This window comes from Jaculus jaculus, chromosome 15 (assembly GCF_020740685.1).
Source record: "Jaculus jaculus isolate mJacJac1 chromosome 15, mJacJac1.mat.Y.cur, whole genome shotgun sequence".
NCBI classification, from domain to species: domain Eukaryota; kingdom Metazoa; phylum Chordata; class Mammalia; order Rodentia; family Dipodidae; genus Jaculus; species Jaculus jaculus.
In genome coordinates this window covers 51,368,330-51,388,097 of record NC_059116.1, presented here as the reverse complement: position 1 = coordinate 51,388,097, position 19,768 = coordinate 51,368,330, and the positions used below count along the sequence as shown (strand labels likewise).

Genomic DNA, 19,768 nt, shown 5'->3' with positions numbered 1-19,768 from the left:
ATCTTGATATACTTATGGCAAAAAGACTCATGTGATATAGTGTTTCTGAGACTGATAAACCCACATTTAGAAATTCTTGTACCTTTGGGAAGTGAAAGGCAGGGATCTGGATTGAATATTTTAATCCAAATATTCAAGTACTTTTCCAAAGTGTCTATGAGCATACATCCATATGCCTACAAATATCATTACTTAGGGATGCTTTGTTAAACCATCCTTTGGTTTTTCCATTTCTCTCATATGTAAGACACAAGAGAACAATGAAGGGTTCTTCAAGGAAGGAACAATAGAGTTATCATTTCACTGATATACTACAGTGACTAAAGCTTGCAATAATCTTAAACTGCTAGCTGCAGGTTTTTAATGGATTAAAAAATGTCACAAACTGGGCAAAATTAGAGATAAACATTTCAGTGACCACAAATTTGAACCTGTCATTCACACTATTGTCTAGTAAATGCATACAGGTAAAAGAGGCAAAAACTAATAAAAGGTGAAACAAAACAAAGAGAAAAATTATTTTCCTTTGAAATTCATGAAGCTTCAAGGTGCTCATGGAAGAATGGTACTGGGTTCATTTAGCAAATACAATTATTTAAACTCAAGAAGTGAGAATTATTGGCAGCTATCAGCCTAACTTCAACCATGTTGACAGAAACCTCCATATAGCAAGTTAAGTTTCTATCTCCTCATCTAAATGCTCAGTTACCAGAAATGAAGAAATTGTATGCTTGGGGGATAACCCCCCTCCTCCCATGCTGCCTGTAACTGATAAAGAAACAGAGGCATTGTGGTTTAGCCAGTAACTCTGTGATCTTTGGCCTGGTTATGTCCACTTCCCCCTACAACCTTATATAAACCTACATGTAAGAATAAACTCTCAAGACCTTGACCAGAAAAAAAAAAATCAAAATGAAAAAGGAGAGATCACAACAGACATAAGTGAAATTGGAAGAACCATCAGGACTTATTTCAAAAAAATCTACTCCACAAAACTGGAAATTGTGGAGGAGATGGATAAATTCCTGGATGCATACCATCTATCAAAGCTAAACTCAGAGCAGATTAATCACCTCAATGAACCCATCACACTCATGGAGATTGAAAAAATAATAAAAAAAACCTCCCCCCAAAAATAGTACAGGCCCAGATGCCTTCTCAGTTGAATTCTATGAAACCTTCATGGAAGAATTCAAACCAATCTTCCTCAAGCTGTGCCACGCAATTGCAGAACAGGGAAATCTACCCAACCCTTTTATGAAGCTAGTATCACCCTAATTCCAAAACCAGGCAGAGATGCCACAAGTAAAGAAAACTACTAGCCTATTTCCCTGATGAATTTAGATGCAAAAATCCTGAACAAAATCCTCACAAACTGAATCCAACAACACATCAAAAGCATTATCCACCTTGACCAAGTGGGATTTATCCGAGGAACACAAGGGTGGTTCAATATACGGAAATCTGTCAATGTAATACACCACCTAAACAAGATTAAACATAAAAACAAATGATCATTTCAATAGATGCAGAAAAGGCCTTTGACAAGATAAAACATCACTTCATGATCAAAACATTGGAGAGAATTGGCATGGTTGGTTCATATCTTAACATAATAAAGGCAATATAAAAGCTTCGAAGGCCCAAATAATACTTGATGGAGAGACACTGGGGGCATTCCAATTAAGATCAGGAACAAGAGAGGGTTGTCCTCTCTCACCTCTGCTTTTCAATATAGTACTGGAAGTCCTAGCTCAAACAATAAGACAGGAGAAGGAAATAAAAGGGATACAATTTGGAAAGGAAGAAGTTAAGTTAGCTGTATTTGCTGGTTACATGATTGTATATGTAAGAGACCCGAGAGACTCCTTTCCAAAACTCGTGAAGGTGATTAACTCCTATAACAAAGTAGCAGGATACAAAATCAATGCACAAAAATCAGTAGCATTTCTATATGCAAATGACAAAGATACAGAGAAAGAAATAAGTGACATAGTCCCATTTTCAATAGCAACAACAACAAAAAAACCTTGGAAAAATGTTAACCAAGGAAGTGAAAGATCTATACAACAAAAACATAAAAACACTCAAATAAGAAATTGAGGAGGACTTGAGAAAATGGAAAGACCTCCCATGCTCCGGGATAGGCAGAATTAACATTGTGAAGATGGCAATCCTACCAAAGGCAATATATAGATTTAATGCAATTCCAATTAAAAACTCTACAGTGTCCTTCACAGAGATAGAAAAAATGATCTCAAATTTCATATGGAAAGGCAAAAGAAATACCTCTGGAGGCATCACCATATCTGATCTAAAGCTATATTACAAAGCCATAGTAATAAATCAGCATAACAATCAAGGGTGTTGTTTTCCTGGTGAACCAGATACCAACACAAGGGGGAAGAAGATCAACACAGAGAAAAATTAACTCCTACCAAATCAGAGAGTCAGGGCCTCAGAGGCCCCCAACACCTCATCACTGAAGCAGACCAGAAAAGAACCCATCAATGGCTCAGGGAAATTTTGCAGAAGAGGGGGCAGAAAGAATGTCAGAGCCACATGTTGTATCAGGATATGGAAAGACATTTATCATACCAATAACTGTGGGCTAACTCCACAATGCACGACCCATTTACCTCAACAAGGAGGAGCCAATGGGGAGGAGGTAGGTCACAGATGAGCCTAATAATGGTACCAAACTGCTTGTATTTGCTGAATAGAAAACTCATTAAAAAAATGAAAAAGAAAAAATAGATTTCTAACACATACAGAGATCCACGCCATTATGAAAAATCTCCCAACTAAAAAGAAATAAAGCCTAGGCCCAGATGGATTCATTGCTGAATTTTACCAGATTTTCATGGAAGAACTAACACCACTGCTTCTCAAACCTTTCCACAAAATAGAAAAGGAAGGAATTCCTGTGAAGCCAGCATCACTTATACCAAAACCAGACAAAGACAGAACAAAAAAAGAAAATTGCAGGCCAATTGCTCTCATGAAGATAGATGCAAAAATTCTGAACAAAATATTGGCAAACACAATACAAGAATATATCAAAAAGATTATTCACCCCAACCAAGTTGGCTTTATCCCAGAGATGCAGGGATGGTTCAACATATGCAAATCAATAAATGTAACACATTGTATCAGTGGTCAGAAGGACAAAAATCACATGATCATCTCAATAGATGCATAAAAGGCATTCACCAAAAATCCAACATCTTTGCATAGCAAAAGTATTACAGAAAATGGGAATAGAAGGAACATATCTCAATATAATAAAAGCTATTTATGAAAATTCTACAGCCAACATAATACTAAATGGAGATAAACTTGAAGCTTTTCCACTAAATTTAGGGATAAAAACAAGGGTGTCCACTGTTACCCACTTTTATTTAATATACTACTAGAAGTCTTAGCTATAGCAATAATTCAAGAGATGCTCATAAAAGTGATACAAATTGTAAAGGAAGAGATCAAATTATCACTATTTGCAGATGATATGACTCTATACATAAAAGACCCTAAATCCTCTACCAGAAAATTGATAGAGTTGATAAACATTTTTAGCAATGCAGCAGGATACAAAATAAATATACAGAAATCAGTAGCTTTCCTCTATAGTAACAACAAAAATGTATAGGATGAAATCAGGGAATCTATCCCATTTATAATTGACTCAAAAAAATAAAATACCTTGGAATAACCTTAACCAAGGAAGTGAAGGATCTCTACAATGAGAACTTTAAAACATTCAAACTAGAAATTTCAGAAGACATAGGAAATGGAAAGATATTACATGTTCTTGGATTGGAAGAATCGATATTGTGAAAATGTCAATCTTACCAAAATCAATCTACATATTTAATGCAATCCCCATTAAAACTCTAATGGCATTCTTCACAGAAATAGAAAAAAACAATTCTAAATTCATTTGGAAGCACAAAAAGTCCTTGAATAGCCAAAACTGTTTTGAGCAACAAAAAGAACTCTGGTGGTATCACCATACCTGATTTTAAGCTATATTACAAGACCATAGTAACAAAAACAGCATGGTATTGGCACAAAGACAGACATAGATCAATGGAACAGAATAGAGCCCCAAGATGTTAATCCAGGCAGATACAGCCTCTAATTTTTGACAAAAATGCCAATAATATTCATTGGAGAAAAAACAGCCTCTTCAACAAGTGGTGCTGGGAAAACTGGATGTCTATATGTAGAAAGATGCAAATAGATCCTTTTCTTTCTCCATGCACAAGAATCAAATCCAAGTTGATCAGGGACCCTAATATTAGACTTGAACTCTGAAATTGATAGAGGGAAAGGTAGGAGAAACCCTTCAACATATTGGCAGAGGTAATGACTTTCTGAATGTAACTTGCTCAGAAAATAAAACCACTAATAAATTACTAGAATCTTGTGAAATTATAAAGCTCTTGTACAGCAAAGGACACTGTGAGTAGAGCAAAAAGACCACCTACAGAATGGGAGAAAATCATTGCCAGCTACACATTTGACAGAGGATTAATATCCAGAATATACAAAGAACTCACAAATAGGAACAATAAGAACTCAAACAACCCAATCAAAAAATGGTCTATGGAACTAAATAGAGAGTTTGCAACAGAAGAAATACAGATGGTATATAGACATCTAAACAAAGTGTTCTAGGTCCTTAGCCACCATGGAAATTCAAATTAAAACTACCTTGAGATTCCATCTTTCTCCTGTCAGAATGGTTATCATCAAGAAAACAAATGTCAATAAATAATGGTGAGGATATGGTAAAAGGGGAACCCTTGTACACTGTTGGTGGGAATGTAGTCTGGTACATCCATTGTGGAAATCAGTGTGGAGGTTCGTGTGACAACTAAAAATAGATTTACCATATGACCCAGCTATAGCACTCCTAGGTATATATCCTAACGACTCTTCTAGCTACCTTAGAGATATTTGCACAACCATGTTTATTGCTTCTCTATTCACAATAGCTAGGAAATGGAACCAGCTTAGATGTCCATCCACAGATGAATGTATGATAAAGATGTGGTACATCTACACAATGGAGTTATATTCAGTGGTAAAGAAAAATGAAATTATGAAATTTTCAGGGAAATGGATGGATCTGGAAAGGATTATACTAAGTGAGGTAACCCAGGCCCAGAAGCCAAACATTGCATGTTCTCTCTCATCAGCAGATCCTAGGTATAAATGAATAGACTTGTGTGTGATCTGGAATCAAAAATCAGTAGCAGAGGCCCATATGCTATAAAAAGGCTATAAGGGAGAGAGGAGACACAAGGACTTTAGGGGATGGTATTGTATATATGCAAGTAGAAGAGCAGATTACAGGGAGGGGAAAGGCCTAAGATAGATTCAGGGGGAAAGATAGTATAAAAGAAGGGTGGGGAGTGAGTCAATCAAAATTCAAGATATTCTGAATAAGACATATGAAAATCTACTTTCTCAAATAATTGCACATCCAGAAGCCATAGATTGTTACTAGAAAATTTTCAGTGCCAGGGATGGGATACCTTTTAGTGAGTTGTTGGCCAGGGAGGTCCCTGTTGCCTCCAAAACATTACAGGTTATTGCCATTCCTTTATTTCCTATGAGAAAGAGATGGTAACACCCTATTGCTGAATACTTCACATGCCTTAGTGGCAGAGTCACTGAGAAATCAAACTGGTGCTGAGCCGAAAACCTTCTCCCTGTAGCCCAGCTAACTAAAAGCTGGAAAAAGCCGTACTATATGTAGTTTTATGGGAGACAGAAGTCATCAGTGGTGAAACAGTGGACACTGGAAGCCTCAAGTTTGGCCAGGCAGGCCAAATGACTGAACGAGTGCCAAAGTGGCATGTCTGCTCTGGGAGAAACCACCCGCTGTGTAATTAGACTGAAGGCACACTCTATGGGAGGGAATACATGCCTGGTACTGAAAACCTAACCAAAAGCCTATGGCAGAGCTGAAGGGATGGCTTAGTGGTTAAGGCATTTGCCTGCAAAGCCAAAGGATCCAGGTTCAATTCCCCAGGACCTACTTTAGCCAGATGCACAAGGGGGCACATGTGTCTAGAGTTCATTTGCAGTGGCCAGAGGCCCTGGCATGCCCATTCTTTCTATCTCTCTCTACCTCTTTCTCTGTCAAATAAATAAATCAAAATAAAGAGTGTTTGCTTAAAAGAAATTGTTCTAGGGGCTGGAGAGATGGCTTAGAGGTTAAGTGCTTGCCTGTGAAGCCTAAGGACCCCGGTTTCAAGCTTGATTCCCCAGGACCCACATAAGCCAGATGCACAAGGGGGCACATGCATCTGGAGCTCATTTTCAGTGGCTAGAGGCCTTGGCATGCCCACTCTCTCTCCCTCTATCTCCTCTCTGTCTGTCACTTTGAAACAAATAAATAATAAAAAATAAATAAAAAGAAATTGTTCTAACATTTCAGGTTTTCTTAAAAAAAAATCCTATGGCAGGGAGGTCATGAGCCTTAGGGGTATAAAGCTTGTTCTTGTCTGGATAAATGCATATATTACTCTCACCAAATTGCCCTGAAAATGCTACATATGCATTTTCATGCATACTCATATATTAATGTATTCTCACTTCTGATTAAAAGAAACTTCTCTTTGCAGATGGCGATGACCACTGGGATGACCCAAAAGGCAACATAGTGCTGAGAAGAAGGGATGGAGGAGTGTCCAGCACTGAAATATTTCACACCCCCCAAGGCTCGGGGCCCATTGTGGAAGAGGAGGCAGAAAGAATGTAAGAGCCAAAGGAAGGGTACCACTCCTTACATACAACTGTCCAGACAGAATTTGGCCTCGATATCCAAGACCTCACAGTGCCTATCAATAGCTACATAAGACCCTCATAATAGGAGAAAAAGATGATGACATCAAATTCAAAGAGAGACTAATGGAAGGATGGAGGGGATATGACAGAGAGCAGAGTTATGAAGGGAATAGTGGGGGAGGGGAGGGAAATACCATGGTTTGTTGTCTGTAAGTGTAGAAGTTGTCAATAAAAATACATATATTAGGGCTGGAGAGATGGCTTAGCGGTTAAGCACTTGCCTGTGAAGCCTAAGGACCCTGGTTCGAGGCTCGGTTCCCCAGGTCCCACGTTAGCCAGATGCACAAGGGGGCGCACGCATCTGGAGTTCGTTTGCAGTGGCTGGAAGCCCTGGCCCATTCTCTCTCTCTCCCTCTATCTGTCTTTCTCTCTGTGTCTGTTGCTCTCAAATAAATAAAATAAAAAATAGACAAAAAAAAGAAAAAAAAATACATATATTAAAAAAGTACCAAAATAATTATTAGTAACTGAAACATTATGTTGAAAGATTCATACACCATGGTGAGTGAGGTTCAGGCTAATTCAACATACAAGAAACAATAAGAATTATACATTATATTAAAATGATAAAAAATGATGATATTGTAATCATGGATGCAGGCATTGAATTTCACAAAATTCAACCTCCTTTTATGATAAAAATGTCCAACTTAGATATAAGAAGAACACATGCCAACAGAATAAAAGCTACATAATAGAAACAATATTTAAGATGACATTCTCAGTGGTAGAAACTGAAAGCAATCTAATAATCAGGTAAAACATCAGGTAAACAACAGCAACAGAAGATTGTGTCAAACACTGTCAAGAGGAAAATGGCTATGACATCCATATGCCTGCCCCCAACAATACACTGCCCTCCAGAATGCTTTAATGCTCAAATCTCCATCAGCTGGGGACCTAGCATTCAGAACGCCTAATTTTATTAGGGACACCTGAATCAAACCACTTTAATAAGGAACATCTAGGAGTCTGACAAGGGCAAGTCAGGGTGAGCAAAGTCTGCATACAGTCTACGAGCACAGCACTCATATAAAACAATGTTTACAAACATCACAAGTAAAATTATACTTTACACTAAAACTGATACATCTACACATCCCACATCCATCACATAAAACTGATTGATCATGTCTAGTCTCTTGATTTCATTTTTTGAAAAATAACCATAATCCAGAAATTGGCATGATAATTCCCCACTGAGCAATTCTACATAATTTGAAAACACTGGCTAAAAGCAAAGGCATGAGTCTATCTACCCAAATATTTCAGTGTGGTGCCATGAGAAGACAGTGGGTACGTGGCCAAATTTAAAATGATAGTTGGTAAAGCCTAGGGAGGTCTAAAGCAGGCAGGGCTATTTTTAGACAGTTCTGGTCAATTCTTCATACTGGTAAAGGGAATTTGAAGATTTGATGCAAATGTTTCAGATGTTCAGTGAAAGAAATGGAAAGTGAAGGTGACATAAAGACAAACATTCAGTGTTTTCCAGTGACAGTGACAAGGTATAAATAAAAATAAAATAAATAAATAAAATAAAAAGATAGAAATTCACTGCAGATTACAAAAAAACACACAGGGCTGACAACATGCCAGGGCAACATGTACGTCCAAATAAAGAAGAAAACATGATTTAAAATAAATGATAGTGAATTGTTCCTTTTTTGGAAATTGTTTTTTTTTCCCCTTTAGTAAAGAACTTCAAAATTTAGACACATGATTTTCTTTGTCTTTCCTTTAAAAAAATGATAGGCACCGTTCATTTTAAGCTTTGTTTTACAATAATTCAAACAGCTATCAATTGAATCAATGTGACAATCTCATAAAGCTACTCAGATAAGCTGAATGTGTATCCCTGCAGTTGTGAGTACTACTTTCAAGCTTCTTCTTATGAAAGAGTATTGGGCTTCTAGGAACAGATTGTCATAATGGAGAACATGACATGAATGAAAAGTGAGCAGATGGGCTGAGGAAAACATTTTGTTCATACATGTTTCCTAATAGTAAAATGAAAAAAATCTCCAAATATTAATGAAAAATATGGTGACTCAGCAAAGTAAATGTTGATAGAATTTCTAGCAGCATGAAGAATTTTATTAAAATAGACAATTATGAAAATGAGAGAGTAGGAATACATTTCATTTGAAGTTTTCTGAGGACTGTGTGGAACATGCTTCATTTAGGCTTGCATAGGGCTGAGAAAAAATAACAAGCACATTATCTTCCTGATCTAGTATTCACCAGCACACCAGAGCTCCCAAGGCCTCTTACTTCAAGTCCCCTTGCTAAAATTTTCCTGTTACTGTACATTGCTAGTTCATGTAATACCAGTATTTTTTTGGGGGGGGGGCAGCAAGGCAAAAATTAGTCATCTGAGGTCAATGGGAAAAGATGCAGTTTAGATTCCAAAATCTACTTGTGCATCTGTTTGGTGCCACTTTCTCATGAATTTATGAATGAAACATATAGCAGAGAAGCAAATTAACTGACTCAATTTTGGATTGCTGAATATCCAGAAAATAAGCAAAAAGTTCCTTGAGAAATACCACATAAAGAATAGATCACACAGTTTTCTGTAGAAAATGTCTTTTAACTGGTGTTTACCCTGCTCACAGGATTTTGAAAACAGAAAATAGGTAAGCACTTTGGATGTCATAACATGTGGGAGTTGTGTTGCTAGAACTTAATTCTGGGGGCTGGACATATTGAAGGGTCTGAGTGTTTAGAGAAATGTCATCTGTCTACCCACAAGTCCAGTCATTCTTGGAATATATTACTTTGTACTATTTGGACTATATCAATAACTATACAACTATTGGATTTATCTGACCATAGATGTCATGTTTACATTTTCCCTGCTGGAGGGAAAAATAGAAAATTATTAGCCAATTTCTAAATTCTCAGAAGCATCAAGACCACTGCTTTCATTTCTTTCAGGACTCAACTCTTTTTTGCCCAATTACTATTGCCAGGGAAGAGAGTGGCAGTTCAAGTATAGCTGGGGCACACATTGATGGGACAATCCCAGAATACTAACAGATGGAAAAAGAATAGAACAGAAAAATAGGGAAAAATGGGTTTATCATGAAATTACTAAAACTTTTTTTCAGTTCTATAAAAGTCCTGACTTAAGACACATGTAAGAGATGTTTCTAGCTCACTGTAGAGCATGGTTGACATAAAACATTGACTTTTCAATACACATTCAAATAAAAAGTTATATACATGTATAGATATATGGTATCCACTACCATGCAGACAATGATACTTGAAAAAAATAAAAATCTCTTATCACTTCGATGTAATTAGCTATAGTGCTTGAGGCAATTACTTTGTCAAAACTTTTGTATCTGTTATAATCCTCAAAGCACACATGCCAACGAGTTAATATGTTGAGAATGCTGAACTTCTACTGGCTCAAGTTTAGCTAACTTCAAAGCTGGCACCTCCTTCTCTTCCTTCCATCTCATTCTAGTCTCCTTCTTCCTGTCTGTTAATTTTATACCAGTTGCAAACATAGTTAATTATACATGCATGTACATGTCTTTGCCCTAAGAAATTCAGGAAACTAGTACCTCAGGGAAACATAAACCCTCTAATTGTGACTGAGAGTCATCTATCTACTAAAGGGAATTGTGTATTTTTAAAGCTGCACTGTCTCATTTTGACCACTAGGGTGCAGTGAAGTAGCAATTTACTAGGCAAGGAAGTTTCTCCCAGGTATAGTCATTGGGATATTTTTAATAAGAAAATTAATGATGATAAAGCATTGATACTAATTGATTATACACTTGTTTTGGTGAGCCTTTACATCTTTTGATTGTTGTCATTGACAACAAGATAGCTCCAGAACATAAAAGATTTTTGCCTGTATTTGCTACCTGTCCTGATGCTCAACACCTACGTGGGAGAAGAGTCCATACTGACAGTGGAAGCATGCTTGTCTTCAGATTTAAGAGTGCTATTTAATAACTTTAATTATCATGCCACTGCTTGTTTTTGTTTTTCTTTCTGAGATGCTTTTACATAACTGTCTTTCTATGTTGAATAAAAACGTTCATTTTTAGTGATATTCAGATTCTGTACTAATATAAAAATGGATGTAAAATTGTGTTATTTAAAATTTAATATTTCCCAGTAGAGTCTCTATGTATATGGATACCTATATACGTGTGTGTGTGTGTGTGTGTGTGTGTGTGTGTGTGTGTCCGTGTGTGCGTGGGGGGTGTGTGTTATTTGCGTATGTAGCTAAAACAAATAAGCCAATGTATGGAAAGTGAAGTGTTTATATCCTACCTCAGAAATGATAGCATTACTTGAATGAAACATTGATGTTTCCCCCAAAAGCACAAGGGGAACATAATATTCCTTATCTTGAATATTTGTTTTACCTATCTAAAATTTCATAAATCATAGGTGACACTGCAGAGAATGTAGTAAATATTCTATTTAGCACCAAATATAACAAAATAGACATTTATAAAAAGCACAAGGCGCCAGGCATGGTGGCGCACGCCTTTAATCCCAGCACTCGGGAGGCAGAGGTAGGAGGATCTCCGAGAGTTCGAGGCCACCCTGAGACTACATCGTGAATTCCAGGTCAGCCTGAGCCAGAGTGAGACCCTACCTCGAAAAACCAAAAAAAAAAAAAAAAAAAAAAAAAAAAAAGCACAAGGCAAAAATGATGTGAACTAAAGCTTATAGGTTACATGTTCTACATGTGCCACAATAAAAGCTTTTCTGATGGTTATGAGAATGATAAAGTCTTCTATGGATGTGCTACTTTTACAACATTTCTCTACAAAGAAGTTTCCCATTCGTACTATGGGCCAGTCATTATTTAAAAAGATGGTCTTACTATTTTTCAGAAAATTAAATTGACCACATTCCAGGGAAAAAAAAGGGACAAAAATTCAATTTGGAAATCTGAAGTTTGGGATTAATTTTAGAGTCTTAAGTTTTGGAATAAGTGAATGGAATTATTGAAAATTTTCACATCCTTTACCTGTCTCCAGGGATAAGCTCTCCATGACAAAGTTACTCTAATTGAACAATGTTTTTTTCCACCTTAATCATGAATACTAATTAGTAACAGCAGGAGAAATAGCATCCCTCCCAAGTTTGCATGTGCCAAACACGTGTGCATATTAACTAATTTATCCCACTGTGCCTGTTATCATCTCCTCATAGAGAAAGAAAAATTTAATGATTGTACATAGTAGTACAGATAGGAAATGAATGCCAAATTTAAAATTTAAAACTGGGTCTTCCTTCCAAGTATTCTTGTTATACCATATGTTCTCCACTATGAATTCAATGAATTCATAAGTGTCATTATTGATGGGTATGTATGCACATAATATATGTACATTTACATTTTCACATTACGCGTTTATTATGTATGCGTGTGTGTGTGTGTGTGTGTGTATAACAGCACTGACATTTTCCTTAGTTAGTAGGTTTCCACCATTTATTCTGTTTTACATGTGGCAAGAAAAAGACTGGAAATGCCATCCTTTATTGAGACTTTGACTTCAGAAACACGTATGAAAGAGCAGCTGGACTTAGCCAATGATAATGTGTAAATAGTAAAAGCTGTAGACTAATGATGTATTCATGGAAAGTTGTAAACAGTTGAGGACTGGAACACCAGATAATATCCCAATCTAATTTTATAATGTTATGCACTAATTCTGAAGTATCTTTCTAAAAATACTTCTGTATTAAATTTTAGTGCAAAGAGATATGATAAATTCAAACTCAGATGCTTTTGAAATGGTCTATTATGTTTATACCAATAGTCATAAGTTGACTGTGGTCAAGTATATTGCAGGATATGCACACTCAAGGCTGCAGTAAATTTTAATACTTAACTGACACAAACTCAAAAATAGAACCCTATAAAACAATGAAAGCAATGATAATTGAATAAACTAACCATGAAAGCCCTTCCATGTTCCTAAAATGTGTCATTTTTTGTGGATTTTCAAGGTCTTAGGAGTAATAAAATATATCCATTTCATTTTTTTCTATAGGCAGATCAAATTGTAATAAATTGTAAGTGGTTTATTCCTAGATATTTCAAGGAATGACATACTGCAGATAGGAAAACCAAATAGCATTCAAAAGTTAATCCAGTATTAAAGACCACCATTTCCTGCAGAGTGAGACATAGAAAGAATATTTGCAAAAAGGCAAAGTAAATAAAATGACCACTGAATCTATTGATAATATTGTTAAATAAGACATGATATGCTTTTATGATTAGTTGTATAAGTATGGTTTCTTGGCCAAGTTGATAAAAAGGGAAAAAAGGTCAATAACATACCCATGCATGCTCTATGAGTTGATGTGTTAGAGATAAGAAAAATCTTAAGCTTAATGGGAACTGTTAGATTTGCATCATATTTGCTAATGACAGCAAAGACTAGCCAATTTCAGCATTATTTCTGAGAGCTAAAGTCTGACCCAGTAGTCTATGATTTTAATAGAACTATACCATTTTATCTCTAATTGCAGTTTGGTTTATGACTGATTGAATACTTATGTTACTTTTTAACATTAATTCCATTAATTGGGAGGCACGTGTACTGTTTTGCTGGTGCTGCAACTCTGTCTTTATTTTTCCTAAAATGAATGATGAATCCATAACATGGACATGTTTCCTAAGTAGGAGTCGGTGGTACTATGCCAGCAGGGAGAGCGTCAATCAAAAAGGACCTTCCTGATATGGGGACATGGTGATAAAATTTTAGATGTAGAAATAAAAAATTATACTTGAGAAGAAGCAGAAAATTCAAAATGGCATTCCTTAGAGGCATTAGAAGATGTTGTAGATCTTACTTATACTTCCAATTTTGGGGAGCATTTTTACCCCCAAAATGGAGAAAATACTTTAATAACATTAATACAAAAATTGTATATGCTGGAAACACAGTTATAAATTCTCCCTAACTAATTAGCTTTGGCAATGGCAATAAAGCAGATTCTCCATTCATCTAAGGAAAAACAAATAAGAAGAGTTGGGTCATGTTACTGACACCGTTTCCACCTTAAGAGAGAGGCAGATATGTCAAAATGCTTTGGGCACCTAAACAGTTTTGGCTGCCACATCATTAACACTGAAGTCATTTATTTTCACCTTTTGCTTTATTTTGCATTTATTTACTTATTTATTTAATCTTGGTTTTCCAAGATAGTGTCTCACTCTAGCTTAGGCTGACCTGGATTTCACTATTTAGTCTCAGGATGGCCTCAAACTCTCAGCGATCCTCCTACCCCTGCCTTCCCAGTGCTGGGATTAAAGGTGTGTGCCACCATGTAATATACTTGAACTTATGTGTTTCTGTCTTCCCAGGTCCTATGAAGTTCAGAAAGCTACTTAATGAAACACATTATATAGTAAGTACACAGTTAGTGATATTAGCAAATGCATATGTAATTTTTTCTACCATCATTGAGAAGAACAACTCTGGTTTAGGAGACAGGCAAAATGTTGAGCAATATTAGTCTATATAAAAATAATCTGAAGAAGCTAGGCCATTTTCATTAGTCATGATTAGAATGTGTCCAGGGTTGTGTAAGTCAAAAGAAAGTTTATGTGACAGAATTGTGTAAGGAAACTTGCAATAATACCTGCTCATAAACCATGCAACTGGGGAACAGCCAAGAAACAAAACCATAGTGGAGGGGTAAATATAACATGTATTAGGGGTTATTATGCAACTACAAGATTCAATATGACCCTGGCAATATAGCAAAAAATAGTTATGGAAAAGAAGCTATTTCTTATGCTCAGTAGCTAATTTTCAAACATATGTACCTGTATTTGAAACTTTGAGCATTTCACACATTTTTCTGTATCTGAAAAAAAAATGGATCCAGACTGATATTTTATATCAATAGAGCTGAAAACAGTTAATATAAAGGTCGCCAAAAGCAAAGCTCAGTACGACTTCATAGAAATATTCTTCTGATTGCTGAGAAAGTACATATAATGTACACTTTGCTTGTACTGGAGAAAGGTTCCAATTTTGCTAGACAGGATGAAATATATAAGCAATAAGATTTCATACAGGTTTAATCAAATAAAAAGTTTATTAAATGCATAGATCAAACTGTAGTAATATTTTAAAAATTCAGAAGTAAAATATAATTCAATTTTGACAATATACATACTTCAGCATCTAACAGTTAATTTAATCTGATTTTCACATAATATATGATAAAACATCTCCATTTTAGAATGTTCAAGGGCATATGAAAATAACACATATGTTAATAATCTGTTCTTGGAAACTAAGATATAAAAAGTAACATGAAAAATACAAAATGTTTTTTCAACCATATTACTATAAGGATGAAATAGGAAACATGTAAAACATTAATATGACTTGAAATTGAAGAAATAAAAGTTCATATCTTCTAAGCCATAATAAACATATTATGATATATTGAATACATACTTCAAATATGTCTTCCTGCTTATGGGCACATGGCTTGTAATACAGTGTTTTGTGTATATTTAAAGAAAGCAATATGAGAATTCTAGATACAGGCTTACACTTTATGAAACTGACTTGTGAACACAGGCCAGTCAATGATAATAACCCTATAAGCACTGGGTCTGACCAAGATATGGTCTAATCTATATTGACAACAGAATATTTCTAATTCCTTTTATTCCATCTAACATGCAGACATAATAGCAAAGTTCGGATGCATGCCCCTTTTCCTTTACTTGTTACTTACTGCTTTGTAAGTTCTCTTTTGTCCAGCATGTTTTCGAATTTGTTCACCATTTGGTCCTGTTTCCACATGCATTGAATAAATAATGTCAAAGAAGTCTTCAACCACTGCTACTCGCCGTAAAGACAGCTTCTCATCTACACCTACTCCATCCTGAAAGCAAAACAACACACACACAATGTTAATGAAGGAATTTGTACTCACCACATGAAATCAATGAAACCAAAAATGATATGATAAACTAACTAAATGATCTAGATAAAAAAAAAAAAACTTTAGAAATTCATGAATAAGTGGGCTGGAGGAATGGTGTAGTGGTTAAAGCATTTGCCTGCAAAGCCAAAGGACTCTGGTTCGATTCCCCAGGACCCACATTAGCCAGATGTACAAGGGCCACATGCATCTGGAATTCGTTTGCAGTGGCTGGTGGCCCTGGTGCACCCATTCTTCTCTCTCTCTCTCTCTCTCCCCACTTTCTGTCAAAGATATAGATAACTAAAATAAAATATTTAAAAAAAAAAAGAAATTGGTGAATAAGTACCCAAACTTTTGGGAATTGTTTTTTTTTTTAAACATTTTTTTATATATTTTTTTGTTCATTTTTTATTTATTTATTTGAGAGCGACAGACACAGAGAGAAAGACAGATAGAGAGAGAGAGAGGGAGAATGGGCGCGCCAGAGCTTCTAGCCACTGCAAACGAACTCCAGATGTGTGCGCCCCCTTGTGCATCTGGCTAACATGGGACCTGGGGAACCGAGCCTCGAACCGGGGTCCTTAGGCTTCATAGGCAAGCGCTTAACCGCTAAGCCATCTCTCCAGCCTGGGAATTGTTTTTTTAATAGACAGGGTCTCTGAAGCTCAGGCTGCTCTCAAACCCACTCCTGTCTCAGCTTATGCCCAAATGCTGCTATTCCACCATGTGTAGCTAGCCTCACATTGGATGCATTATCTACAGACAGAACTGAAGAAAACAAGAGAGATGGATGATCAATATGAGGCAATCATGTTTCCCCAGAAATTCCATCTTTCAGACTTTTATAATGAGTTATAGCCATCACATACCTTTTCAATTTTATATTTATTTTTATTAGCATATAAAGAATTGGGCTTCATGATGTATTTCAAACATTTTTTTTCCTTTCCTCCTTTTTCCCCATCCCCTTGTCCTTGCCCCACCCACCATAGCTTTCTTTCTGATTTCTACATTTTTCTCATTTTATCTTACCTATTTTCATCACCTCCTGCTCCTCTCCTATGCTCTATCTTGATTCATGGTCTATACTCACTCTCACGTGTCCTTATTTATTTATTTGTGGTCAGGCATTAAATATTAGGGTACACATATGAGAGAGAACAGGTGGTTTTCATCTTTCTGAGCCTCGGTTACCTTACTAGACATTTTTTCCAATTCTATAAATTTTCCCCCAAATTACAAAATTTTGTTTTCTTTACAGCTGAGCATACCACCATTATATATACATACCACATTTTCATTATCTAGGCATCGGTTGATGGACAGAGATGTGCAAGTATCTCTGTAGTTGGGTATAGACTCCTTTCTGTATATTCCAAGTAGTGGAATACATAATACATGAGCCATAAGGTAGTTTAATTGTTGACTTTAAAAAATATTATTATTTATTGATTTGACACAGCAGATAAAGTGAGAAAGAGGCAGGTAGAGAGAGAGAATGGGTGTGCCAGGGCCTCCAGCCACTGCAAATGAACTCCAGATGTGTGTGCCCCCTTGTGCATCTGGATTATGTGGGTTTGGGGGAATCGAGCCTCAAACCAGGGTCCTTAGGCTTCACAGGCAAGTGTTTAATGACTAAGCCATCTCTCCAGCCATAATTGTTGACTTTTTCAGAAACATCCACACTGATGTCCACAGTGGGTACACCAGTTTATACTCTCAGCAATAGCAATTTATGGTACATCTTTCCTCACACCTTCACTAGCGCTCCTTGTCATTAATTTTCTTTATCTTTTTTCTTTCTCTCCCTCTCTTTTCAAGGTAGGATCTCTCTCTAGCCCAGGCTCTCCTGTAATTCACAGGGTGAATTAGGGTGGCCCCCAACTCATGGTGATCCTCCTACCTCTGCCTCCCAAGTGCTAGGATGAAAGATGTGAGCCACCACACCCAGCTTGTTGTCATTAGTTTTCATGATGACAGCCATTCTGACTGTCATGAGGTAGAATCTCAAAGCAGTTTTAATTTACATTTTCCAAGTGGCTAGAGATATTTAACATTTTAAAAATATATCTTTTGGCCATTGTGTTTCTTTTTTTGAGAACTGTCTATGAATGTCACCAGACCATTTAGACTTTTGTTCTTGGTATTTAGTTTGTACCATTCTTTAAAAATATTTATTTTTATGTGTGTGTGTGAGAGAGAGAGAGGGAGAAAGAATGGGCATGTCAGGGCCCTAGCCACTGCAAATGAACTCCAGATATGAGCCACCTTGTGCATCTGGCTTACATGGGTACTGAGGAATAGAACCTGGGACAGTAGGCTTTGCAGGCAAGCATCTTAACCATTAAGCCATATCTCCAGCCCTAACTCTGCTGGTAGTTTCTGTTGCTAAGAAGATACTTTTAATATTGTATAGTGCCATACATTGACCATTGTTACTAGTCCTGTGCCTTAGCATAACCTTTAAATTTTATTTTACAATACTTTGAGCCCTAGCAATTCTTACTTTAGTAATGTTATTCTTGACAAGGATTGATTTACCCAACTAGTATTTGAGTTGCTGGATCCTGAAAGCTCTATTTAAAAAAATAAAAGAAACCATACTGAGTTTCTAACTTCAAATGTGGGGACTAATAAAGAAAATGCATTCATTGCACACATTTGATTAACCAACAAATGTGTTAAAATTTTTACATGTGTGTGATAAAGGAGGACTAAATATGAATGGTGGGCCTTACACACACAAAATGAATGTTTTGTGCAAATCACTAAAACATCTCTACATTTAAGTTTTCACAGTGGGAAAACATGAATAATAAACCATTACATAATATATATAAGGGAAGTAACCCAATTTTTGTCAGATAAACTATTCTCAGTACATGTGGTACTTGCCATTTAATGACCATGTAAAACACAAGCTAGTACTGTAGGAGTCCAGAGAACACCTGTGCCATCTTCTCTTAAGGTAGCTTGTAAGAAATAAAATTTGACACAGGGTAAGAAATAGTCCATGGGAGTAGGAAGTTAGGATTGAGACTGAAAAAATTAAGTGCCTCTTACATGATAAATGTTAACCTTACATGACTTCAGCATGAGAGAACTTGCTGCTTGTAAATACACATGCAAACACAACATGAAGATAACATATGCAAATTTTAACACACATATGCACACATACATACATACATGCACAAATATATACACACATGTACACATAATATTCTTATTTGGAGTATGAGGGAAAATCTTAAGTAATATGACATTAATAATGAAAAGCAACAAAAGAGAGTAATTAATCTAACTCAAAGCTTTAAGAAACTAATGAGTCAAAGGCAAGAGCCTCCTTGGACAGTAAGCATAGCAGGTTGAGTTTACTGCAAAATTGAAAGAAAATTGCCTTATTTTTTCTCAGTTTTGTATCTATTTTTTTTTTTTACAGCTGGGTCCATACATAGCAGTACCTAAAACTATGTCATATAACTAAATATGTGGCATCACAAGACAGGCCAAACAACCAGGCCTCTCATCTCTGCTCACTTGCAGCAAGTGCCCTTCACAATTTTCTGTGATACATGCTGCTCCTCATTAGACTCCTCTCCTTTATCACTTCACACCTTCAGAGTCCTGAGACATTTCTTCTATAAGAAGACCCAAGGATAACACCTTTGTCTAGGGACAGGAGATGAGTGTGTGATAAGGAAACAGAGACGATCATCAGTGACCAGCCTAGAACTTTGCAGCTCAGAGGACCAAGCCTGGGAATACATGATTGATTGCAGGTGTCTTGTACTGGCTTATCTCCTTTGTCCATAAAGGTCAAGTATAGTTCCTAGATAGAAATCCAAGTTGTAACCCTACTCATCAGGAAAGCCATGCCTGCAACTTTGTCTTCTTTGTTCCCCATCACAGGATGTGTACTGCTCATTACCATTTTTTTGCTGAATAATGACAGATGCAGTCA

The 19,768-nt window shown here is 36.3% G+C and overlaps 1 protein-coding gene across 6 annotated transcripts in view; it reads right to left on the bottom strand.

Annotated features, from left to right (window-relative positions):
- The window catches only part of Nol4 (nucleolar protein 4), a 416,619-nt gene that overhangs the window by 285,641 nt on the left and 111,210 nt on the right, over nt 1–19,768 (bottom strand). For 4 of the 6 annotated variants that reach the window (XM_004666761.2, XM_004666760.2, XM_045134932.1 and 1 more), the window contains exon 2: nt 15,613–15,762. In XM_004666761.2, coding sequence (XP_004666818.1) covers nt 15,613–15,762 — 150 coding nt within the window. Of the gene's footprint in view, nt 1–14,683; nt 14,747–15,612; nt 15,763–19,768 lie in introns of those variants that run through there. The other 2 variants (XM_045134935.1, XM_045134933.1) reach the window with 2 other exon arrangements.